The 27,215-nt window shown below is 38.7% G+C and overlaps 1 protein-coding gene across 2 annotated transcripts; it reads left to right on the top strand.

Moving 5' to 3' along the window:
• The first annotated feature begins 1,656 nt into the window (after positions 1 to 1,656).
• cd109 (CD109 molecule) lies at positions 1,657 to 23,660 on the top strand. 2 transcript variants are annotated; one of them, XM_057353908.1, is made up of 33 exons: positions 1,657 to 1,821; positions 2,755 to 2,921; positions 3,276 to 3,304; positions 3,409 to 3,645; positions 4,494 to 4,619; positions 4,781 to 4,820; positions 5,497 to 5,578; positions 5,663 to 5,756; positions 5,905 to 6,037; positions 6,147 to 6,256; positions 6,641 to 6,913; positions 7,516 to 7,614; positions 7,694 to 7,756; positions 8,006 to 8,182; positions 10,508 to 10,660; positions 11,125 to 11,202; positions 11,296 to 11,365; positions 11,459 to 11,561; positions 12,733 to 12,847; positions 12,926 to 13,039; positions 13,383 to 13,601; positions 13,945 to 14,086; positions 15,281 to 15,457; positions 15,533 to 15,614; positions 15,714 to 15,942; positions 16,105 to 16,276; positions 18,805 to 18,995; positions 19,748 to 19,906; positions 20,093 to 20,158; positions 21,895 to 22,031; positions 22,145 to 22,301; positions 22,374 to 22,476; positions 22,576 to 23,660. In XM_057353908.1, exons 1-33 carry the CDS (start codon positions 1,745 to 1,747, stop codon positions 22,764 to 22,766), a joined length of 4,365 nt encoding a protein of 1,454 aa, XP_057209891.1. In that variant the 5' UTR covers positions 1,657 to 1,744; the 3' UTR covers positions 22,767 to 23,660. The 2 variants fall into 2 exon arrangements, with proteins under 2 accessions (XP_057209891.1, XP_057209890.1); XM_057353907.1 differs by having other exon boundaries at positions 11,456 to 11,561.
• The last annotated feature ends 3,555 nt before the right edge of the window (positions 23,661 to 27,215 follow it).

Here is a 27,215-nt window from a genome sequence, read left to right as displayed (position 1 = left end):
CTCAACGAACTTCATGAAACGCGATATAACTTTTGAAAAGACAAGCGCTTATGTTATGTAACGTTGTAAACAAACGTTCCTAGACAGGCAGGGAACACAACAGTTCAATTTTATAATCGACCAAATTTGTTCACTGATATGTAACAGAATAATGAAAGTGTTTCTCATTATGTACTTCAACCAGTATTTAAAAATAAAGTAGGAGAGATGGCGGTTTGCCGGTTGTTGATTAATACCAGCTGTGAAGTATCACAGCGCGCTTAAGCGGTCACGTCAAAGGAAAATAAGTGAACGGTGTCCCGATGATAAGGGAGCCAGGGTCCTTACCAGGGCCCGGACCTGTTTACACACTATTTCATGATCTCGTAAGCAAGGGAGCTGATCGAGACACAGGGCTCGCCGCCGCGTGGTCACGTGGTTCGTGGAGCTCTCAATAGTTCCAAACTGTCAGTCTGTTTAAATGGGTGTGACAGTGGAAGCAGCTGTATTTGCAACAAATTTCACTAAATACCAACACAATATATGCACTAATTACTATATTGATAAAATTTATAATAACATTTTGTCTGATGAGGGTCAGAGAGACAGTATTAATCAGTGTGGTGTGTTTAATTTGACTAGGAAGGATGCATAACGTGCAGTACATTAACAGTATGCATGCATTCATATGTGTCTTATGCTTCGATGATCATCAGAACATACCAAGGTTAAATTATGACATTCACATAAAAATGCACAAGTAATTTATCAATAAATAATTAATGATTGCAAGTAAATGCACCACAGAGAACACTGAAAAATGAACAAGACAAACAATTTCGTTCATTAAGAGATTTTATTATATAATTTATACAGGGAGCGGGTAGATAACATTTTATTTAATGAGCAGTCTTAATAGAAAATCATTCAACCCCACGTACAGACATATACAAAAAAGCAATTTTTATGTAGGAAAACAATATGTTGTTTCAAAAACATCTTTATAATAAAACACTAGTTTAACAGAGATGTATTTTATCAACTTACCTACGAATGTGTTTGGGAAGCAGTGAAATGAATGGGCTTTAATGCAATGTTTAGAACTATAGAGCCCTCCATGACACGAGTTACTTCCGCATTCCATTCTTCCAACGGACGTCTATGCGAGTGTCGCAACTCTGTTTTTAAACCGCTCTGGCTTTGTTAACAGCGACACCTGCCGTTCATTTCATATTACCGAGTGAAATTAAGTTTATTTCTGGTACAGATAAATAATTTACAACACAAAACTGCAATATTCCATAACAACGAATTATCTGTTTTAAGGCGTTTTTTAAATATGGTGATGCTGTTACTTTTTGACGATTAAGAGATTGATGTGTTTTATTATTTTTAATTATTTTAACTGGCATTTCTATACTCTTAACGTACTTTAATCTGGAAGTGTTATATTTTTTTATTTTTTAACTATTAGCTTATTAGGAACTATTATAAGGACCCCTGTCTATTGCCATTCAAAATGGGCAATAACATGGTTGTTGGATTTCTATGGTTTTGTCTCTTGCTGTCTTTTACACTTTAGTTTTTTGTTTGTTCTGCTTATATACTTCCCTTCGTGTCGCCTTAGTTCCATGTTGATGGGCTTCTATTCCCTCAGATGTGTAGGTGGAGTGATGAAGGATCAGGTGTTTAAAGACACTATAAAAACACCTGTTAGTCTCAGGACATCAGTAACTTTGACCTCCCTGCAGTGTCGCACCCGCAAATGGAGTGGCTTCAAGTCTTGCTAGGATTTATTCTAGTTTGCAGTGGAATTAGTTTGGCGAGCACAACTACACAAAGGTATTCAGTGCTGTTTCATTCTTTCAGCTGTATTTCTTTATTAAACTGTGTGGGCATGGGTAAGCTTTCACGTGACAGTTTACATAGATACTGACATTCAAAAGTTTTGGGTCATTTCTATAAAATGTTTCTTGTGGTTTTGATCTAAATGTGTATGCTTAAATGTTTAAGGTTGTTTTTGTAGACAAAAATGTATGTAACTGTGTAAACCTTTTCGTGTCTTTCATTACGAAACAAAAATTTTATTTAGTAAAAAATGTTTTTGAAATGGGCTTGGACTGAATAATGAAGACAAATAGACATCGCAGGGTGACACTTGAAGAATCTGCTTGATAAAATGACAAGAGAACAGTTTTGCACATTGGGATGACCACACATGAGAAAATAAAACAGTTTTAATTGACTTTAGTCACAACTTATGTCCCATATTTTAATCATGTTATTCATTAATGAGCGTACTATTTTTCTCAAATTTGGAAAACAAAATATGAGTGACCCTAAACATTTGAACACTGGTGCCTTTTTAAATGCAAAGACCAACATGACTAAATTAATGCGCATTGGCTGCTTTGAAAGTTCACATCCCCTTCTACATACTCTTCATTAAATGTTTTATCATTTTAGATATGGAATGTCATAAAGTATAAGGAATAAGTGACGACAGGCCGTTGAATTCTTAGAAAATAATGCACACCCCGAGGTGTAACGGCCACTTCGCCAGAACATATAGATTCATGGTTATATCATCCTATAGAAACTATAACACGCTATACAAAAGCACTAAATTGTAAAAAAAAAACACCTGATGTTATATTCTTCCAATCTCAGCTGATTCAGACAACCCTTAAAACAAACTTTGGCCTATTGGATATTCACCAGTGTATTCTGCTCATTCACCTTTTTAAATACCTTTAACTTTGAATTGTTTTTCAGCGCAGAACATAATCCCACCTATGTAATATCCGTCCCTAAAGTTCTGCGCTGTGGAGTTCCAGCCACACTATCAGTCACTGTGCTCACAGAACATCCCATAAACGTCACTTCTGAGCTCCTCCATGGCAACAAAAGTGTGGCTCAAATACAGAGCACCATCCCAGGAGGTAAATCACACAGATTTTAATGTACTTATTAATGTAATTATTATTATTATTATTATTGTGTCATTGCATTGTACTCCTACAAAATAGATGCCACTTGTGTTTCTCATCGAGGAAGATTCACATTCACATTTTTATTATGTTAGCAAATATGTCAAACGAAACTGTCAACATTAAAACATAATTAATCAGTAACAACCATAATTACATATAATTAAACTAATACAAAAAAAATGTATGTTTAATCACCTTTGAAGTACAGCGCCTGTTCTGATGACACATGCATTAAATAACTCCACCCTGTTATAATAAACTCATGTCATTAGTTTGTTTGTTTTGCTTTGTCGTTATTGACAGGCTCCACTAAAATGCTGCATCTTCCCCCTGTGAGTATCAGGTATCAGAGTATATCTCTGAATAATCGGAGTAAAAATAACCGAATGGATTGAACACCAGAAGGCTGTGTGATGGGTATGGTTCTTCTCTGCAGGTGTTTTACGATGACCTCAGTTTCTGGCATCCATACGAGCTGCATGTGAAGGGCTTCGTCGGGCCAACTCAAGTCTTCTCAAATTCCACCAAGATGCCCTTCAGCCCCAAGTGCGTGTCCATTTTTATCCAAACCGACAAGAACAGCTACCAGCCGGGACAGGCGGTGAAGTTTCGGGTTTTGACCTTAACGCCCGATGGAAAGCCGTACAAGGGCCGGATAGACATTTTTATCCAGGTAAGCTGCTCAATTGTTTTTTTTCTATCATAACAGGCAAAATCATTATAGATCAACCTGCCAAGATTATTACTTTAAAACTCAGAAGATTCAGTATCTTCATTTAAATCGCAATAGATCAAAAACCATCGAGGGATCATTAAAAATCCACATTTTTATGTTTTGGTGACATGACTTTTTCAGCTTTTCTCACACTCCGTGTGCAGGTAAAGCCTGTTTGTGAAAGTGACAACCTCATTTGGCACGAAAATTCATCTCAGTTGCTATGTGAGAAAGAAAACAAGTTTATTGACGCGATAATTGCATGCCCTGCAGACTACACAAAAATAACTGAAAACTGATTCAGAGCTGAAAGGTATTTGTATCGTTGCTCCTGTATGACATATCGCTTATTGCTCCCTGAACTCTCTGTGAGTCGCTTTGGATAAAAGCGTCTGCTAAATGACTAAGTGTAAATGTAAAGGTCCTCACCCCCATCACCGCCCAGATCAAACCATCCCAACCACTGACAACAGCGCTTACTGCATCCAACAAACAAGCATTGGTTAATAGCACAAACATGCTGACTTTCTCTCCTTTTTTATTACATTAAAATCACCAGTGAGTTTAAAACCATGAACCATCTAAATATGCAGAGGAGCAAATTCGTTTTGTGTCCGAACACCACATGATTAAATCATTTTTAAATCGTTAAGCAGGCAAGCGTCATGGGCTCGATCCCCAGCGAACACACATATTTTTAAAAACGCATAACCTTGAATCTAAGTAAGTGTAGCTGGAGAATAATGCCGTTCCAGGACTGGGCTTCTGCTTGCTTTCTCACTGGTTGTTTTCTGTACTGTCAACAGGATCCGAGGGGGAATATGATTCGGCAGTGGCTGTCTGTGAATGCCGTCCTCGGTGCTGTGTCAGAAGAACTGATCCTCTCTCAGAATCCATCACGAGGCCATTGGAGCATCATAGCTAAAATCGATGTGAGGGAGATTATTGTACATGTATTTTATAAGTTTATAAATTCAGCCTATTATTCACAGCACAAATGTCACTTTTTTGCGCCTTTTTTCAGGTAAGGATAAAAAATAGGTTTAGTTATCGTTTGAATGTAACACCATCTTTCTTTTTCTCTAACATACAGGAAGTTGTGAAAAATAGACTGTTCAATGTCGAATACTACGGTAAGATTTACACTTGCATTTATGCATTTGGCAGACGCTTTCATCCAAAGCGACTTCTGGCTGGAATACACTACAAGACTTTTCAAATCTGAACAGATTGTTTTTAAACTAGACACCGTACACTTGCAGACTTTTTGAAAGTTTCAGATAGAAACACACCAAGTGATCAAATCTGCAGACTTTCTGCAACAAGACCTGAAAATCTGGGCAAAATCTGAGCAAAAGTGTTTTTTAGCCTTTACAGAGCATTCAAAAAATAAGAGACCGTTCCAATTTCATTTCAAAAGCATTTCTAGATGTATTGTGGTCATTGAATTTCAACTAAATCAAACCCCAGGAGTGACAAAGTCATCCAACAGTAATGTGAAACACTGACGCATGACAAGACGCATCAAGACTGTGAGAAAAATCGAGGTCATCACATAAAAAAATAATTTCTGAACCTTTCCTAATTATGTACAACTATTACTGCTTTATTGCTTGAAAGTGATCACCTGAAGTCACCTGTTTTCATTTTCTGCAAAGAAATGCAAAATTATTTTTTATTAAAAATTTGGGAGAAATGTTGCACAGAATAAAACAAAAATGTACATTTTACCTAAACCCAGAGCTATAATACTACATTTTAAAATCAGAAAAACGGTCTCTGAAATGGTCTCCGCGGCTGTGTTTTCAGTACTTCCTAAATTTGAAGTGAATGTGGACGTTCCCTCTGTCCATTATCATGAAGATACGCTAGTTGGGTCGGTCGATGCCAGGTAAGTGTTTGTCTTGGACAACAAAATAAAGATTCATAAGACACCTGACGAATATTGAAAACTTGTTCTGTCTTTCATCTTCAGATATTTTTATGGGAAACCCGTCAGTGGTGTCATGAAGGTTTCCTTTGATCACTTTTTCTATGGTTTTAATGTGCAATACCAGCAGGAGGGAAGGGTAAGCACGGTTTCAACCGAAGCATTTCTTTCCTTCAATGGTTGATGGATTAACTATTAACCATTAACCTTTTTACCCATTTTAACCATTAAGCGTAACCGATAAGCAGTGTTCATATCCGTTATCTATTTATTCATCTCTGTTGTAGATTGATGGCTCTGCTGATTTTACATTTGAAGTACCTCGCTTGGGCAAGCGTACTGTTGAGGATATGAACTATGACAAATACAGAGGCAGAGAATACATCGACATCAGTGTGAACGTGACGGAGCATGCTACAGGTGTGTCCCACCTGCCTATATGTGTATCCTGCAAACCCACTCATAAATAAATACTGAGGCTGCCAATAATCTCATGGTTTTAAGTTGTTTGCGATTTCTGTTTGTGTAGGATTGACATACAACAATAGTGCGAGAGTTTCTATTGTGAAGAGTAAATACAATATAGAGTTCCTGCAACATCCACAGTTCATAAAACCAGCCATGACCTTCTCTTCTCTGGTAAACGCATGTGACGTTTGTTCAGTGAGCTGGCACGAATGGTCACCCTAAGGCAGTGGTTCTCAAACGTCTCAAACCTTTTCCACGTAAGGCCCCCTTTGTGTAATAAATAAAGACTTATGATCTTAAACTTAGAATTTTAGTTCAACCAAAAACATATTCAGTTATACAATGCTGGAACATCAATTCTTTTGGCTGGTGGGCTCATTTTTCTGATGTTTGATTGCATACAAAATCTGTGGCCCCCCGGTTTGAGAACCACTGCCCTAAGGAACCTAAACACGATCGTGTTAGAATTTAGCACAGTCAAACACCATTTATATTTTCTTCTCACAATATCCGTTTTAATTTGTGTTTTAATTAATGTGTTTTTTTCTGTTATAGTTGAAGGTATCCACGTATAACGGCCAGCCTCTGACTGATGAAGAGCGGAGGGAAGGCATACGGCTGGTCATCGCCCAATACAAGTTCAGTCCCTGGATGATGAATGATCATGAAGAGGCCGGGCCTCGTACCCCCGAACCACCAGACCCTGTCTCCACTTTCTCTCCGGTTTACAATCTTCCCTTTCAAGAGATGACGTATTATGTTCCTGCTGATGGGATAGTGTCGTTTCACACTACCATCGCTGACGACGTGGCCACGCTTGATATAGAGGTGCGATCATTCTACACTGAAAACTTCACTGTTTTCAGTAAATGCTTTGTATTCATGCAATGCATTGTTTTTCATTGTCTGTTGTTCACAAGAGACGCAAAATGTTTCTCCTCCTAGACATCAATGACGTTTAAATGGAATCTTGTGCTTAAGTCTCTATATTTCTCATGAGAAAAAGAGTCAGAAGTCTCTGTCATTAAAGTTTGAGAAGATATGTCAACAATGTGTCAAACCGGGCTCAGATTTGTCAAGTCTGCAATCAAAAGTCAATATGATTGAAGATCTCAGTATGAACATAAATCCAGATTATTTGACCTCTACGATCTACATGCATTTTACACCTCCATCCTTTTTATGCATTTCCACAATTACACTCTCATTTGTTTCTGTTTTAGGATCAATATCAGAGAGTTGATTCTCGAATGAAACACAACAATGAGAACTCCATCAAATCTCCTGAGCTATAATCCATTACATCAATATTATAAACCCCAAGAATGGACATAACGGAATAATCTCCACCGACAGAAGTGGTGACAAATGGGATTCGTTGTGTTTGTGTTTCTCATCATGTCTCATATTGTGTCTGGTGTTTGTTTCAGGCTCAGTTTCAAGACACGGTCAGACGGCTACAGCTGCACAGCAGTAATTCATCACCCAGCGGGTCTTACATGCATCTGCACACCAACAGTGATCCTCAGGTACTCCAGCGCTCTGTGAAGCTCGTGATCGTGTGATCTCAGCCGATGGTTTTCATTGATTGTCTGGTGACTTTCACAGGTCGGACAGCCATTGGCTTTGAATGTGGAAAGCAACGTTAACCTGACCAGATTCCACTATGTGGTAAGTATCTCCCAGCGGGGATATCAAGTTCTTTCCCAAAACCTACTTACGATGAAGCGATACATTCTAAGGGAAGATATACTATGAATAGTGTTATGCAATGTTACAAAGACAATTAGCAGTTTGACCAAACCTGTTGTTGGGGGAAGAGAGAAAGGAGAAGTGAGTAAGATCAGAGTATCAACATGTGTACAACAGATCAGAACATTTTTCATGTTTAACCCGTGATGACCCGTGATGTGTCTGCAGGTGATGTCTCGTGGTCGGGTGGTGAACGCTGGAACCTCAGAATCCTTGTATTTTAGTCTGGATCCTGATCAGTCCTGGACTCCGCTGGCCTGTGTTCTAGTGTACTACACACTGTCTGACGGAGAGCTAGTCAACGACGCTTTACAAGTCACTTTCCCACAAGTCCTGACAAACACAGTAAGAGCACAGATCATCACTTTCATGACATCACATGTGTGTAAATCTGACTGCGACGATGAAATTGACCATGAACTTCATCTTGCTAAACATCAATTACTTTGCTACACTTTCTTGTAGTGTGCTATACTTTATTTAAACTAGAAATAATGAAGTATAATATCTGACACTTCTTATGTACTAAAACGACATAATATATCATAAATATCATACTTGACTTACAGCGACAAAAAAAAGTTTGGTTGGCCCAAACCTGTTCTCAATCAAAAATGTAATTGTTTACTTTTTTTAATGTCTAGCTGTTTGAATACATTTTTTTCACATAGTTTACATACTTGGGTATATTTTAAGTATAGAAAATAACACCTAAATAGTGGAATGCCTAGTGCAAAAATAATGTATAAATAGTAAACTAAGTATAATTTTAAGTTCACTTAGTAGTTTACCAAGAGTATACTTCAAAAAATACTTTCATAAACTAAAAATGAGCTACAAGTATGGAATTAGTAAACTATTAGAATATCTATATGTTCATTTGCAGAACAAATGAAAACCATAGTGGTAAACTAGTTGTGTATTCAAAGTTTACTACTGTTATGCACTTTTGAGTATGCTTAAAAGTACTTTTATAAACTAAAATGTACGTATATATTTTTTTATAAACCAAGTTTAGTCCCAAGAAGTATTGAACTAGTACACTTACAGTTATACTGCTAGTACCTTGATTTTAAAGGGGTCATATGGTGTGAACACGTGTTTTTCTGTGTCTTTGGTGTGTTATAAGTTGCCCATGCATGTATTAGACATGTGAAATTGCTCAAATTAAAGTGTCTGAACAAAAGATGCATTCTATGTAAAAGCGAATGCGAACCCAGACCTGCCTGAAACGCCTCGTGTAACCACACCCCCACGAATGTACGTCACTTCCTAACATGATTTGACTTAAGACCGCCCAAATCTAAATGCAAGTGTGGTGGGCGTACTTGTAAATCTCATTGTATCGTCACCGCCGCAGCCATGTCGCGGAGACGCTGTGTGTTTCGTTGCGAAAAGAAAGACTCTTTGTTCGCCCTGCCAAAAGATGAGACAACTAAAAACAAATGGTTACATTTTATTTACAACACTGTTACAGAAAAGTACAATCCGAATGTTCAAGTTTGTGCAGCGCATTTCTCCGACGATTGCTTCACGAACCTGGGAGAGAGATTAAAGGTCTTTGCACATATAGTCCGAAATTTTCGTACGCGTTTTTTCGTATTTGGCTCTCATTTGTTCGATGTCTCTGATTGTTAAAAAAGGTCACTCAAAATGCTTGACGGATGCGAAAAACGCAGAAAATCGTACCCGGTCCGAATTTTTTTATGACGGACGAAAATATCGGAGGCAGTGTGTAAATGTGATTGACACAACGTGAGGTCGTATTTATTTTTTAACTTGCGGAAACTTCGGACGCAAATTTCGGACTCAATGTGCAATGGGCTTAAAACCGGCTGTGCACGAAAGCTTTGGTTAAAAAGTGGGGCCGTTCCAACCATTCCAACTTCGCTGGCGCTTCAGATTCGCAGCCTGTAAGTATATTTTCATTGTAAAAGACTCTGTAACGGACTAACGCGAGTTGAATGTGTCGTGTGTTTGTGATCTGCAAATGCAGACACGCGCGCAACGTGAAAAAAGACAACATAAGTCCTAATAATCAGTAATAATGTTCCCACTAGAGGCAACAAATGTGGTGTTTATAATGTCTTTTTATATTTAGTATTTATTTTGGGTTTATTGTCTATGTTGAGTCGCGACGAGACGTGGTGTAACACTGGTTGATCAAGAAGGGCCAAAGCGCTCGCGTTATTAATTATGTTACCATTCCCTGCTGTAATGCGAGCTTGTTTCTGTCTCACACAAACTCTGTATGATGTATATGCTTGTATATGGCGTTACATTTCCGTGAAACGCTTGCAGTATTCGACCAATCACTACGCACTGGTGAACTGGCCAATCATAGCACACCTCGCTTTTCAGAGCCATGAGCTTTGTCAAAAATCTGAGCGTTTCAGAGAGGCGGGGCAAAGAGGAGATACAAACATGAACGGTATGTGGAAAATACAGCGTTTTTGAACCTTAAATCCTGTGTACACACTGCATTACATCTAAAACAAACCATAATGTTCATTTTAGCCGTGTCATATGACCCCTTTAAGAACTTTACTTAGGTATACTTAATAGAATGACATTAAAGTACTGTATACTTATTTTTTGTTTGGCATATTTCTTAAAAAAAGTTATTCATCTATAAAAATGGCTGCCAGTTGTGTAATATGTGAATTTCAGGTGTCTCTGAGGTGGAGTCAGGACCGTGCTGGACCAGGAGACTCTGTTTCTTTATCCGTCTCTGTTTCCGAGTCTGGATCCCTGGTGGGGTTTCTGGTGGTGGATAAGGCGACGCTTGACTCTAAAACAGACAATGGCATCACAGTCAAGACGGTACAATGGTCTAATACAGTCTTTACTTCATCTCCACTTGCAGAATAATCTGTGACCTCATTGGACAATGTAGAAGTCCTGAGGGGTTTCGAGGCTTTTGGGACTTGTTTGTTTCTCACCTGATGTCTTATCTCATTCACCCTTTGTATTTTAAGTGTGAGAAATCATCTTTGGGATTTAAGTGATTTTCTATTGTACGCGCTTGAAAAGACGGTGCGATAACTAACACCGTTCTGCCTATGTAACTCAACGCCGACACCGCGCCCGAGTTTCACTTCACGACAAAAGATGGAAACTGGGTGAACAGCTTTTAATAGTGCTGAACTTATTGTTCGGGATGTGAATTGTTACAATAGTCCAACAATGGGTCGGTGATGACCAACGCTGACCCTGAAACAGCTTTTGCACATTTTGTCAGTAATTCTAAAAGAATGATGTGAGGTTTTTGTTTGTGTGTTTTGCAGGTGCTGGAGGAGTTCATGTCGTACAGCAGAGACATGACCTACACAGATCACACGAGAGATCCGTATTCTGCATTCACGGTAGATCAGATTTATGAATATTGTCTCAGACAGGACACACGTATCACCCGTCCGACACACAGATAAGAGAACAGCTTGTGTTTCATTCTCCAGAACTGCGGCGTCACGGTCCTGACAGACGCCAGGCTGAACCAGGAGAACAACATGATGTTCTTTGCGTTTCGTAAGTCTCAAGATCTACCGATCATGTGCTGTCCGTTTAGCAGAAAATGGAAAACCAAACCATGATCAATAATGCTCATGTGTTCCACAGCAGGGGAGATCGCCTACACGGACCAGCCGTCAGACGGGCCCGCTCACGAGACAAGAGAGAGAAAATACTTTCCTGAAACTTGGATCTGGCTGGATGCCGACATGGGGTATATAACAGATGATCTTAATAACTTTTCCTAGACATCAGTGAGATGAAATGGAGCGCAAATGGAAACCTCGTGTAAGTCTCATGTGTGTCTCAGATATTTCTCCTGAGAAAAGAGTCAGAAATGTCTCAGATGTGTCTGTCATTACAGTTTCAGAAGAGACGTCAACAATGTGTGAAACTGAGCTCAGATCTGTGCAATCAAAAGTCAGTATTATTGAAGATCTCAGTATGAGCTCATTTAACGCACACGTTTTTCGGAGAAACATCTGAGGCTAATTTGATACTTAAAAATACCAAATTTGTGGAATTCACTAGTACTACCCCTTGAGAATATCTTACTATTTTTAAATCTTCTCTTAAAACTTACTTTTTTGTGTGATTTATGTGCTTATCTATTTTTTTAGTTTAGTATATTTTTGTCTGTTTGTATTCTTATCTGTTCTTTGTTTGTTTCTATCTTGTTGTTATTTTCCTTGAATTATATTATAATTGTGAATTTCTATGACTTTTATTTTATTTTCTCTTTCTTATGTAGAGCGCTTTGAGATGCTACTTTTAAAGGCACTATATAAAAGAAAGTTATCATTATTATTATTAAATGAAACACAACTGAGAACTCTGAAAGTTCTCAGTTACGAGCTATGAAAGAGCAATCTCTTAAGATTTGCTTAAGTATCCTGCAGTTTTTTCTCCTTTCCAAGAGATCTCATGTCTCAGACATGTCTCAGAGATCTTCTAAGAAGGACCGATGTTAAAGGAACAGTTCACCCAAAAACCAAACTCAAGTCTTGAATTACTCACCCTCAAGTTGTTCCAAACCTGTATGAATTTCTTTGTTTGATTGAACACCAGATAGATATTTGGAAAAATGTTGAGATTTCTGAGGCACCTTTGACTACCATATTAGGAAAAATTAAAATGTTAGTCAGGGGTGCTCCAGAATTGTTTGTTTTCCTTAATTCTTCGAAATATCTCATTTTGTGTTCAACAGAACAAAAAAAATGATAAAAAAAATCTACTATGGTAGTCAATGATGTCCCAGAAATCTCATTTGCTAACGTTCTTCTGAAATGTATACAGGTTTGAATCAACTTGAGGTTGAGTAATTCATGAACTATCCCTTTAATGCTTTAATGAAATACTGCTATAACGTTTCTTTTACATTCCAGTAATTCCACCTCAAAGTCTTTTCCGTTCACCGTGCCGGACAGCATGACGTCTTGGGTGGCGTTTGGCATTGTGATGTCAGAAGGTCTTGGTTTGGGCATCAGTGATCCTGTAGAAGTAATATATCATTTACATTTCTTTCTGAATATTGACACATGTGAATGACACAGTTGATTCTGAGTTTTCTCTGTCCAGCTGACGGTATTCCAGAGTTTTTTCCTGTCTCTCAATCTTCCGGCGTTCATCATCCGTGGAGAACTTCTGCTGCTGGACGTCAATTTATTCAACTATGTGGATGTGGATTTGGAGGTGGGTTTTGTATCTGAACTTTAAACAAATTTAATTAAATATATTGCAGTGCTGTTTTCTTAAAATTGATCAGTCCTACAATTAGTTTTTTAATTGATTATTGTGTCACATAAAGACGTGTAATTTTATGTAAAAGGCAGTTTAAGGCCCGATTCACATTTCGTGTCTTTTCCGCGCGCATATTCGTTATTTTAAATGTAGACGCGCGGCAGGCGCGCACATTTTTCTAGGCGCGGTTTTAGACGCGAAATGTGAATCGGGCCTAAAACAATGTTTTATTTCGACTTAAATCCACAGAGATTGATTTAATATGGACTCATAATCTACTAATTTCTTGTCACAGGTGATCGTGGTCATTGCAGAAAGTCCCATGTTTGAGTTTGTGTCTCCAGACGGTGAAGAATATTCTTTGGCTAATGTGAGGAAGGTCTATGTCATGAGTCAAAACATGACAAGCATTCTGTTCCCCATCCGTGCCACCGTACTGGGAGTGATTGTCTTCTCTGTCAAAGCCACGTCCATCTACACTTCAGACTTAGTCTACAAAACCGTTCTTGTCAAGGTGATTTTCTGACTAAAGTTCTGATCAAACGAGTCAAACTACAGGGTGAATCTCATAAAAACATGTAGTGAGCTTTCATTTAACCTGAATATCAACCGGAAGAAGAAATGTTTTGCATAAAGAAAATGAAGCCATTAAGAGTTTATGAGATTATTTTATGACAATTTAGCATTCTATAGAATTCGTGTTTTCTTTATGCAAAATGTATTTGATTTGAAACAATCTTGACTGATTTTTTTGACAAGCACTCAATACTAGCTTTATAGAGGGTACGGTCACTATCCGAATGTCAGATGAATCCAGGAAAATGTGACATTTTCTTGAATTTTTTGTTTCCTCTCAGCCGGAGGGAATGGAGCAGTCGTCCACTCAAACGCTGTTTCTGGAGTTTCCATTAAATCAGAGAATTCTGTCCAGATCAATGGAGTTTATGTTTCCAGCAGACGTGGTTCCTGGCAGTCAGAGGGCCAGTGTTTCCGCTGTGGGTGAGTGTCTCACATCATTGTCCGGATTGTGATGTTTGCTAATGTTGTGCTGTTTAAACCGCGTTAATAATAAAAACACAATATTCTAGTGATTTGAATATTAACATGTACCACTATGCAATGTTTAGCCAGTTTCAAAGTGACAACATAAACATATGTTACTGCGCATGCGCGCGTTCGTGTGCTGCCGTTAAACTTCCGGTACACATTCACAAACAATAGAGCGCCTGTAGGCTATTTCTGATAACAACCTAAATAAACCGAGAAGAAGCGTTACTTGGCTAAACTTGTCTGTCCAATACTTTGAATTTAGACTGCGATACCAAGCTCAACCGCTAGACGTCAGTGTACCATACGGTTTCTTTAAACGCATAAAAACTACAGGACCCATTCAACAAATTGTTTATTTCATAAAATGAACATACAACAAAATTCAACAAATTGTTCATTTAATACAATTATTATACAATAAAATGATATTATAAATTAATATTAACGTAAATTAAATAAAATATAAATAGTTATATTATTAGACACTAGCCAAACACAAACCGGAAGTTGACTTGGGGTCAGGCACGCGCACGTCCTTGAAACGGCCTATATAACAGTTATTTGCTACAGTAACTATCCACATAAGTGTTTGCAAGTGCATACATGAAACAATACTATAGTATTTACTATAGTAAATTTCTTAAATACTGTAGTGTTTTTCAACCTTTCTATTGTCAACACCACTCTATGTGATGCTATTTGCAGTTTACTACAGCATGCTATAGTGTACTAGTTCATCACAGTAAATACTATGGTAAACTGATCATGTGGATAATAGCAGTTGTAAAACAATAGAGAATGTGAAGCTACGTCACGCCGTGCGCCATCTTTGGAGGATCGCTGCTAGTGCGTTCAATGCAGCGTTGTGTTTTTCTTGTTTGATGAGGAAATATGACTATGGTAGGTCGGTCCAGTTAAAAACTGCAATAGCATTATGCTGAGTCGTTCAGGAAAAGCCCCTGGTTCTTTCACGTTTGATTTTTCGATTTTTCAAACAAAACAAGTAACGGTACATATCAAAACAATAATAGCAGTGGAGTATGATCCTTCCAAGATGGCGGCGCCATATGCAACATAGGGCGTGACGTCAGCTTCACATTCTCTTTACGATAAAATTCTCTCTCATCCGTGTGCTCATGACAGGTGATATTCTGGGTCCGTCGATCGGCAATCTGGACTCTCTCATTCAGATGCCCTACGGCTGTGGAGAACAAAACATGATTCATTTCGCTCCAAACGTCTATGTTCTCCAATATCTGAGGAGCTCAGGGCAGAATGAAGAGCAGACGAGGAACCGAGCGATGAGCTACATGCTGGAAGGTGTGTGTTTCTGTACGCTGAATACACGAGACATGCGTCTGATTGACCGCCTCAGCACACTGTGTTTCATTGCAGCTTATGAACGTGAGCTGTCGTATCAGAGGATGGATGGTTCTTTCAGCGCGTTTGGAGACAGCGATCCATCGGGCAGCACGTGGTACACACATCTAGATACTTCACACTAAAATCTATCCACAATGTCCTGGTAATGAAGCGAGCGAGTGATTGTTTATGTTGTGTGTTTTCTGATGATCAGGTTATCAGCGTTCGTGCTGAGATGTTTCCTGCAAGCTCGAACGTTCGTTCCCATTGATCCATCGGTGATACAGAGGACAGCTTCTTGGCTGGAGACCCAACAGAACCCTGACGGATCATTCAGAGAGCCGGGTTACGTCATTCACACAGAACTCCAGGGAGGTCTGGACGGGCCCGTTTCTCTCACGGCATACGTCCTCATGGCGCTTCTGGAAGACGATGAATACAGGGTCAGTTCCATGAATTATTGATCAAATTCATTTTTGTTTTAGAAACTCAATTGTTCTGCTATTATTGTGCAGTTAATGTGAACAGACACATGTTTGTTATCATATTTGTTGCTGTTATGGTGTCTTTGATAAAGAATAATGGTGTGTTTGTGTCTCCGGTAGAGTTCATTTGAAGCAAGTGTTTCTTCCGCCAGAAGTTACCTGACCGCTCAGCTGTCTCTGGGTATCTCCAGTAACTACAGTCTGTGTTTGGTCACATATGCGCTCTCTCTGGCCAACAGCTCTGTGGCTTCATCTGCCCTTACACAACTGTTAAACAGAGCCATCATGAGAGGTACATCTCCTATATTATACTGTATCTCAATGACAAAACATCATCACATTATTGTGGCCAAACAAACTCCATATTATTCCAACCAAGGGCTGCAACGATGTCAGGTTTTACAGCTTGATTATTGTGGCCAAAAGAATTCACAATAACCATATTGTAATATCTATTCAAATGTACCTGCTGAAAAAAACAACACAAACCATTACAAAAATTATACTGGAATTGTATTGGTTGTAATGGAAACTGTATGGTCTGTGTGGGTCTCAACTGGTATGTGATGGGATCTTTTGGTGGGACCATGGAGTAGTTCCTCTTTAAAATAAGCCCCCATTGACTTTCCATGGTCATTTTTATTCCTACTATGGAAAGTCAATAGGGGCTCATTTTAAAGTGAACTACTCCTTTAAATCCTACTGGAATAATGTCCAAAACACACTACAAGAAGGTATTTTGTAACAGTTTTAATGGTAAAAGCTAATGGTTCCTTATGGTATTTTTTGGAAACCATTAGGATTTCTTTAATGGTTTCTATTGTTTTTTTCAGTGGGTTTTTTATATAAATAAACAATGGTATAAGTCAAATTCATCTTTGTTTTTTGTTATTGTTGTTTTGTTTTCTTTTTTTGGCCAGTAAATCTTTGGATAAATCCATTTTACAAGCTTCAAGAGACACAAATCAATTCGCCAGTTGCACAAGATGGCGCCGGTTAGCTTTTGGGACGCCAGAGTCGGCAGAGTAATTTCCGGTCACATATCACTGTCTGGGAAAAGGAGGATTTTTGGCCGGCAAATATGAGTGTTTTTTGGATAAAAAAGAAAAAAGTAATATGCAAGCGAAATTAGTCTGCGGGCTCTGGAGTCGCAAAAGCTCACCGGCGCCATCTTGTGCAACTAGCCCATTGCGCATCATTTGGTTCAACTTATTTTAAAATCCCCGTGAACTGGATGTTGCGATTGTTTTTACTTCCATATTCTGACGAATTTCCAAGTGAAAAGGAATTTCAAAGGATACAATTAGTGGGCGTGGCTTGCACTTTTACTGCGAATTGACTGGATGTATAAAACAGCTGTTGCATTTTGAAATGAAACTAGCAGCAGACTGACAGTTGAAGGGGAGGAGTTAACGGAAGCTCCGCCCAAGCCGTCTAATTTATGTCATTTTGAGAAGGATCGTCATTTCAGGGCGGAAGTACATTTTCAGATTTTAACTGAAGATTAGGGTTCATGAATTTTCTAAAAATAAAGTGACCCACATTGATAAGCTATTTACTATAAACGCTGCAATATTTCATGAAAAAATAAGAATTGTCATTTTTAATTTCACTGGGACTTTAAACCGCTTTTGGCTTATCCTAGAGAGTAACCTTTTTTGTTCTTAAAGGGATACTTTACTAGCAAATCAAAGGTTTAAAGACAAAGGTCTTCTGAATCGATGCGTTTGTTTAGGAGAGATATCCATATTGACAGCGCTAATCACGTTGATGTCTAGCTTCCGTCATCTCTCGAATGCGCATGAACCAGAGTCTTGTTTTTCCGGCAAATGAGCGTGACGAAAGCTCCCGCCAGAGTAGAAACGAAAAATGCAGCGTTCATCACCAGAACTTATGACACGCCTGCGTCATCTGCTCGAAAAATATTCAGTTAGGATGCCTTGATAGTGAGTAAAACGGGTAAATTTTGATTTGGTAGTAAAGTATCCCTTTAAGGCAAAACTTGAATCAGGTGATGAATTATTTACATAATTAATATATGTGTAGAATTAACACAATATCGATAAGCATGGCTTTTAATATCACGGTTATTTTCAATAGAGGAATATAAGGGCACCTCTATTTGCAATATCTATTAAAATGTTTAAAAAACATATACATAATCAGTCAAGTTCATATTAAATTTGATTTTGTGATTATGAAACCTATACAGCCGCGGAAAATAATTCAGAGACCATTGCACATTTTTTATTTATTCACCATTTCTATATGTAGCCTACTGTGTCTGTTAAGTTTCAACAAAATCAAACCTCAGGAGTGACAAAACCATGCACATGATCACATTAAAAATATTTTTTTACTTTTTCTAAATACGTGTGGAAATATTATTGTTGTATTGCATAAAAGTGAATATGAACAACTTTTTTTCTTTGCAGCATTTAAAGGTCTAAACAAATACGGAGCATCTTATCTGTTATTTTCACCTGTTTCTCCAGTTTTCATTTTCTGCAAAGAAATGCAAATACAAACAATATTTTGATTTGAAATTTGGTAGAAACATTATTTGTAGTTCACGGAATGAAACGAAAAGAATAATTTTACCTAAACACATACTTATAAATAGTCAATTTCAAAATCAGAAAAACTTATTTAGAAACGGTCTTTTTCCGTGGCTGAATAAAATATAAGTGTACGGAGACAGAAAGAAAGATAAATGGGTATAAAACCACCATCTACTGTGTAAACCAGATACCTGCACTGAATTATTAACAATGATATTGTAAAGTGATTGATGTTAGCTCCACATTCTGTTTCTTTCAGATGGAGTGCCATCATGGAGCACTTCAGAAAACGTTCTCTCTAGCTTCTGGCAGCCACGTTCATCAGATATCGAGATGTCTGCCTATGTACTGCTGTCCATGAACAGACAGGCACGCATGGATGAAGGCTTTATGCTGATGAAATGGCTCAGTCAGCAGAGAAACCATCTGGGTGGATATGGATCTACTCAGGTAAACTCTCTCAGCTCAGAATACAAACGTTACATAGGACAGAATGAATGATCCTTCAAAGATCTTGTTCTGTTGGTTAGAGACGTGTAAAGTTATCCATTTACTTCATTTTTTTGTACAGTAGGTATCGACAATCAGTATTCGTAATCGTACAAATTATAGTATAGCTTTTAATATTATGGTCTGACTACAATCTTATAAATCCTTAACTATTGATTTTCTATGATTAGTATAATGCTATTGTACATTTTATATTATTTCATGGTATTTTTGCATATATTTATACATTTTCATTCCTCTTCTTAATACACAATTATAAGTGTTATGAATATGACGGTCCAATTAAAAACCCATTGACAATTTTTTTAACCCTTTTACATCTTCTGTCTTATTTTACATCCTATGAAAGTTTCAACCGTACCATGTATTCTACATATTCAATTATTTTCTGTTTTTCCCCATGCCTCTTTGGTCTGTATTGATATGTAAAAACTGTAAAGCTGTTTTACAGCGATGCAAACTTATTTACATTTTTTTTTTTAATTAATTTTAATAATATTAATAGTTCTCGCCCGTGCAGCCTGCTTGGCAGCAGCTGAATAGTATTAAATCAGTGTTACTAATAAATCATGCAAAATAAGAATATTTGTTTGGACCGTAAAATGAGTCCATTTAGATTTCATACGTTTTTATTATACAACCACATTTTTCATTTGACAGGACTAATGTTTGGTAATGTTGTGTGTTGTCAGGACACGGTGATGGCGTTACACGCTCTCTCGGTCTACGCCAGATACGGCAGCTCTGACTTTTTGGATCTCTCCATCACCGTCAACAATCTCATGGGTCCTGTCGCCAACTTCAACATAAACAAAACCAATTACCTGCTTCAACAGAGCCAAGACCTGCCTGTTAGTCCACTCACAGAGTTTGAGTTTAAACTCTCATCCTGATATCAGATGTTTCTCTTTCTAATATATCGTAGTTACATGAAGATGCCTCATGGTGCAGATGGAGACTACAGCATAATGTCACTGGGGTCATAACAAAATGACACATCATTAATATTTCAAAATCTGTTTTTATTGTTCGTACAGATGGAAGCAGACGACAGAGTAAAGGTTGAGGTGGTCGCAAGAGGTCAGGGCTTTGCTCTCTTTCAGGTACGCGGAGTATCATCTTCTCTTTCCTACTCACCAGTCATACAGATTTTGTTCAAAAACAAAAAAGACATACGCTAGATTTTCTTCTTTCTGTATGTGTTTTTAGATTTTAGCTAGTGTAGCCACACCTTCGAGCTATCTTCTAAGCATCTTCTCCGTCTCAGGGTTAACAGCAGGTAACATAAAAAAAGAATCAAAATTCTTGCAGCTGCGTTTAATAACCGACACCCATAAAGATAAAACGAAACGTAATGCAAAAAATATTCTGTCATCTTCTGTCTTCTGCGCGATTATACCTTTGATTGTTGGCCATAAAGCACATTAAACAGATCCAGACGCCGTTTTCCTCATCAGTAAAATACCAACAACATATTGAGCTGTTTTAGGAAGGGGTCTCCAAAGAGAGAGAGAGAGAGTTCAACAATCTGATCTTCAAAACTCTCTCAGAGATTAAACTCTGTTATGGATTCACCATCACATTTTGTGTAGCTGTGAAAAGTCTTAAAGGAAAAGTTCATCTCAAAATAAAAATTGTATTATTTTTTACTCACCCACATGACGTTCAACAAGTTTTAAGACCTCCCGGCGTCTTCGGAACACAAATAAAGATATTTTAGGGACATCCGAGAGATTTCCAGGCCTCCTCATAGACATCATGGTTACAGTTGTTGTCAAGGTTCAGAAAAGTACTAAAGACATCGTTAAATTGGTCGATCTGCTCACAATGGCTCAACTGAACTTTTTTGAAGCGACGAGAATACTTTATGTGCGAAAAACAAACCAAAAGAACGACTTTAATGGATATATTCTCCTCTGTCTTGTCAGTCTATGGTGCGCGTTCACACTTCGACGCATGCGCATTCGGTGGGGGCAGACGCCGGCGTTGTGACTTACAACCCGGAAGTGCAACTGTGTTTACATGCAGACGCACGCTGTTTATAAGCTGATCTTCGCAAAATGTCTGATGATTTCGATATTGAGGAAGACTTGCACTTTTTTGCCCAACTGTACAAACCGAATGTGCATGCGTCAAAGTGTGAACGCGCACCATAGACTGACAAGACAGAGGAGAATATATCCATTAAAGTCGTTCTTTTGGTATGTGTAGCGAGGAAGGTGGGGCGAGAGCCGTGGGGCAGGAAAGCGGGGCCGGTGGCGTGAGTGATAATGAGTATCAGCTGTACGCGCACCGGTCCCGCATGCCTCAGGGGGGAGCTCGGGGGCATAAGAGGACGAGCGACGGGACTGCCGAGGAGAGAGGACTGGGCCGGGACATGTTAAGTTTTGTGTTTATGTTTGTGTGGCCAGCAGTCGTCCGTGAGGGGCTGCCGGCCTTTTACTTCCGTATTATTGTTTGTTTATTTTTGATGAAAGTTTATTGTTAAATGTTCGCCGGTTCCCGCTTCCTTCCTTCCGTTTTATTGAGCTTTGCTACAGTATGTTTTTCGCACATAAAGTATTCTCGCAACTATGAGCGGATGGACCAATTTAACGATGTCTTTAGTACTTTTCTGGACCTTGAGCACAACTATAACCATGATGTCTATGAGGAGGCCTGGAAATCTCTCGGATGTCCTTAAAATATCTCTATTTATGTTCCGAAGATGCCGGGAGGTCTTAAAACATGTTGAACGTCATGTGGGTGAGTAAAAAACCCACAATTATTATTTTGAGATCTTTATAGTTAAAATGATTTAAAAACACCAAAATGTATGTTCTCTTTCTGACTGCGTTAGCTCAATGTGTTCTACAACATAAACGGACTGAGGACGTCCCGCCGGCGCCGCGACGTTTACACCGATGACTTCTTTTATCTGTATGTGGATGTCGCGGATGATGACACATTCCATATAAACATCCATATATGTTTCAGGTGAGACCTACCTGAGATATACCTTGATCATTCATTTGAAGGACTTCATAATATAGAATCTTGACAAACATTTGTGTGGATGTTTGATTGACAAGCATCGTTTTCTCTTGAAGTCTGAGACCTGGTAAGGGTCTGAATCAAACAGGTATGGCCATCCTGGATGTGGGTTTGCTCACCGGGTTCAGCTTGAACCAAGACACCATCCAGACAGACGATGTGGTCCGAAGGATCGAGACGCCTCCTGGACGAGTTATTCTTTATTTAAACGCAGTGAGTTCTGTTTTTATTGAACTGTAGCTGGCGCTTTTTCATTTGCGAACGCTCACAGTAACTCTTTCTCAGGTGAATACAGTTGAAAGGTGTGTCGACATACCCACCATCTTGGATTTCAAGGTGGCCAACGTTCAGGATGCAGTGGTTATGATCTATGACTATTACGAACCCCGTAAGCCGCCTTAAAATCCACAAACCGTTCTGATCCGTGAATGTTGATTTTGCTCTGTTTCACTGCGTGTTTTTGGTATTTCTCTTATTTCTGCTGCAGTGCGTAAGACAGTCCGGTCCTACACGTCTGTGAGGAGACGTGACATGTCCGTGTGTTCTCTGTGTGGCTCTGAATGCGCTCAGTGTCAGAATCAGGACTCCTGGCCCACCGATGGGACGTCATCGTTTAACAAACCTCTTTTGACTCTCATCTTCACCACACTTCTCATTCTCCTCTCGGTCTGTAATTAATCAGTGTTTGAGATCAGTTTGACTTTAAAATAAACATAAACAGACTTTTTTTATTTAATGAACCTAATCCATGAAATTTGAGCAGGCTGATGTCAATTCTTTTAAAATCATCACTGTGTGTCATGAGCATTCTTAAAATCATTATGCTGGCTTTGAGACCCTCCTTTTGGTTTGTGGTCACATGATCTGTCACAGCTTAATGAAACAGAATTGAATCTCATCACTTACCTTGAATGACCAGGTTGTTTTAGACGTTCCTATTATGTTGTGTATTGTGTAATTTTCAATGATTTTTTTATCTCAGGAATAGCAGTTAAGTCTCGAGGAGTGTTTGTACAATAATACACAATAATCATCTGCTGTATTCTGCTGCGTTCAGATCATGACTGAATTACTGTATTTACTGTTCGACTAGTTAAGAGAAACATTTTTGTTTTTGTCAAATTCGAAGATTCAACTTAATTGTTGTAAAAACTCGTTATTTTTTTTAAGTCCGTTCAATATAATTTAAGTTTAATTGACTCATAAAGCTAATTTGATTCAACTTCCAAATTTAACGAAAAGTTAAAAGTTGTTATTTTACAGTGTAGGCTATTTTACTAAATTGATCCTGGCGAATCATCAAAGATGTCAATTATTTCTGTTGCCATGGAAACAAGTCACGTGTAATTCACTTGACGTAACGCAGCAGAAATGTCTGTTTTGTGCTTAATGCTTTACAAATGCTGGTGAATTGTAAATCTGTGAACTTCTCTCACATCATTACACTGTGATTTTCAGATAAGGCGATGTGGTTTTGTGTTTGTTTTGTGTTTTCGACAGACAAGTGTCTACACCCAAAACCAGCTAATGTATAACAGCATAACCAGCTCAACCAGGCTGCAAAACTATTTTCAGACATTAAAGTTTAAAATGTTTGTAATGTCGAGAGAATCATTTCGCTCAAATCACCCTAAACTTAGTGTATATTCGATGCATTACAATTATGACATGTTTCTGCAGTAAACGGATTCACACGTCCCGTGTTTTGTTGAACCCAACAAGAGACACAACTGAGCGAAAGAAATGACCAGCAGCAGACATTCGTACGCAAACTTTCCCTTCACGTCCCGCGTGTTTTTAATCGCATTAATGAATGACTCTGGCCGAGACTCAATCATACAAATGTGTCCCACGATCAGACACATGAACACCCGGCGCAAGAAACCACAGGCTAACTTCTAAGATCCTGACATGAAGGAGCGCTCTGCCTTTGTTTAAATGTTTAAATGTCTACAGAGACCTGAAGTTAAAGAAACGCGTCGAACCTTATATGAGAATTTACCACAAAGCATCATCATGCACAGAGAATGGCAGATGTGCACAGGTTCTGTTCCGTTTTACAGAACGCTGCGGTTTAATCTACACAAGTGTCTTTCTTCCGCCACCTCATTAGTTCAGCCCACATGGAGAGTTTTAACTAACAGGAAACGCATCATAACACAACTCGGGTGACCCGTGGGCCCTCGTTTCCTTTTTTACTCCGAATCCTCAACTTTCCTGTCATGTCCAGTGTAAACACAATGACGGATGAAGAACTTCAGCGAGTTTATTTAACTAGAACCCCATCCGTCCAGCTCCAGATTTATTTTTAAAGGATGTGTAATAAGCCACGAGAGGCTTTGCACTACAGGAATTTGACTTTTTTGCGCTTATTAAACAGCAATGCAATAAAAGCGCTTCTGATCTGCTTTATGAATCAACCTTTGGGTTGTTCCGCATGTTCTGTTTACCATGCGAGAGCTGTTATCTATTGACAAATAAGCTCATCCAACATGTTTCTCATTTTTGTAACATTGCGGTTTTCCTCAGATCTCCCCACAGGCCTCTTTGAAGCGCTTTTAGTAATCTCACATTTGTTTCGCGTGTTTGAGCTCTCTTATGTGAATGTTTGGTTTCAATATCGCTGAAATCAAAATCGTAGAGTAATTCCTGCGCCGTTTGTCACAAAAAGTTTCCGAAAGTGTCCTAAACTGCACAAAGGTAAACCTTGAGACACTTTTGAGTGTGTTTATGGTGTACTTCTTCAAACAGATGTCACCCGGTTTGATGTTTTGTCATTGTGCATTTTTACATTTCTGTTTGAATGGAATATTTCTGAGTTGAGTTTCCTTCCTGCGATGAGTAATGTCAAAGATTGAAAAATAAATATCCTAGTTACTTAGTTACTTACCACATCACTAAAGCAAACAGCAACAGATAAACATGACATCTGGTTTTATAGCAGCGTGGTTCCGTCGTTCTGTAATGTCGTCCGTTTGATCTTCGGAAAAAGCGCATGCATCAAAACATGTCACTTTCACATAAACATGTTCACATCCGCAGCCCATGCGAATGTAAGCAAATACCTCCCGTGAAACATGTTCGTCTGGCCGAGCGAATCGGACGCTGCCGTCTCCTCTCTCGCGGTTGCGTTCTGTGCATCACAGGTGGGGACTGGACTGAAATGAAGACGCGTCACAGCCCCCCACGCTGCCTGCTAAATTAGCCTTGTGTTCTCTAAGCGTGAGGTCATCAGGTCAGGGAAAGAGGTCAAAGGTCACACCCCAGAGCAGGTCTAGAAATGCAAGACTTTGCTTGAAGGACAAGCCATCGTCTTTGTGTTAAGGGTTCAAATAAAAACCCCAAATTCGTGATCTGGGTTCTTCATGAAAGCTCTCTTCAGTTGTAATGTTGGATACGGTTGATTTTGGGGTTTCGTAGTTGATCGTGATGTAATTCTACTAGCATTGATACCGACTGACTCAAATCTCATGAATCATTTATACAAGCGTGACTCTGTTAGTTATGTAAGAGCGTTAGATCTATTACACATCTGTTTTAAACCCAGTGTCCCGTTTCCATGGTCACCGTGATTCTCAGTGGCAGATAAAGTCAAACTGTTGGCAGGAGATTTATTTCGTGTGGATATTGTATCCAGAAACAACACTACACACTTTCTCCCCAGCGGCTCAGAGGAAATGACTCAATGTCTGTACATCCACTTTAATGCGGACGTTCTGGACGCCCTGCAGATCTGGACTGACCCTTGAACGGTGGCTGCCACTAGGGGGCAGGCGTAGATAAGTTTTGTTCGACCGCAGATGCAAAGCCGTCTCATAAGGTGTGCAGTGAATGTTTTGACTGTTCTCGGTCAAACCCCTCACAGGTTACGCACACAGCTGTGAGAATCCCAACAGCTACCAATCACAGAACACGGGACACTGCGCGTATGCTCGGACACTTGAAGAAGGGAGGTAGAATTTTAAAGCATCGCAGGTGTGCTCGTGACACAAATGCTGTTCCAAAAGCTACCCTGGTGTCAATTTATATCAGTCTCTCTTTTTTGAAGAAGAAGAAAGTGTGAGTGTTAATTGCCAGTGCATTGATGCTTGTTGTGAGTGGTTGCTTGGGTGTGGCTATGGCATTGCCTATAGGTGTTCAGAGCATTTTCTGGAATGTTGCTATGTGATTGCTTATATACCAAAGTTAAAAGAGCCCATCTTCAAATCTCTCTGACATTCTGGTCAATACAAATTCTAATGGTTTCCATTATAACCCATCAGCTGTTAACTATTAAAACCAGTACAAAATATACTTTATGAGCCATTTCAGTAAGATTTAATGGTGTTCTATTGGGTCTCGTCCACCAAATAACATCACGCTTGCATTGTTGCATTCAATAGAACCCAACACATTACCAGTAGAGAACCAAAGACACCCTTAAAGTTTCCATTTAAACCAGTACAATTCCCATTATAACCATTGAACACAAAGATTTCTTTGATGGTTTCTATAGTTTCATTCAGCAGGGACAAACCAAACCCAACAGAAACCATTACAGAAATTCGGTTTCCATTAAAATACCACTATGAACCATTAGCTTTTTTCATTGAAACCATCACAAAATTCCTTTTTGGAGTGTGTTTTGGCCATTACTCCAACAGGATTTAACATCCCACCAATAAAATCCATCACATACAAGCAGAACCATTACAGTTTCCATTAAAACCAATACATATCCCATTAAAACCATTATAATTTCTTTGATGGTTTGTATTGTTTTTTTTTCAGCAGGGCGTGATTGAAAAGCAGAAGCCTACAAAACACCTCTGAAGACAAAAAAGTAACAAAGTATATTTAAGCAAAGCGTTATTTTTAGTTTTCAATTTATATATATTTGAAAACATCAGATGCAAAAGCCTCCTGTCTGACATGTTTCTTCTAAAAGGACTATTTTTATCAGGCTCCGATCCCTGCTGAAAAAAACCATAGAAACCATTAAGGAAGTTGTAATGGTTTTAATGGTTTTATAGGGATTTGTATTGGTTTTAACGGAAACTGTAATGGTTCTACTGGTATGTGATGAATTCTATTGGTGGGATGATAAATCCTATTGGAATAATGCCCAAAACACACTACAAAAAGGCA

This window comes from Triplophysa rosa, linkage group LG15, assembly GCF_024868665.1.
Source record: "Triplophysa rosa linkage group LG15, Trosa_1v2, whole genome shotgun sequence".
In the NCBI taxonomy this organism is placed as follows: domain Eukaryota; kingdom Metazoa; phylum Chordata; class Actinopteri; order Cypriniformes; family Nemacheilidae; genus Triplophysa; species Triplophysa rosa.
The sequence above is the reverse complement of the archived record's forward strand: the minus strand, read 5'-3'. Positions and strand labels throughout refer to the sequence as shown.

What these genes read in the sequence shown, in the direction of transcription:
- cd109 (XM_057353907.1), top strand. Translation starts at nt 1,745, where the DNA reads ATGGAGTGGCTTCAAGTCTTGCTAGGATTTATTCTAGTTTGCAGTGGA. An exon ending in AGGGCTTTGCTCTCTTTCAG is followed by an intron (nt 20,159 to 21,894) that starts GTACGCGGAGTA and finishes TGACTGCGTTAG; the next exon opens with CTCAATGTGTTCTACAACAT. An exon ending in CTATGACTATTACGAACCCC is followed by an intron (nt 22,477 to 22,575) that starts GTAAGCCGCCTT and finishes TTTCTGCTGCAG; the next exon opens with TGCGTAAGACAGTCCGGTCC.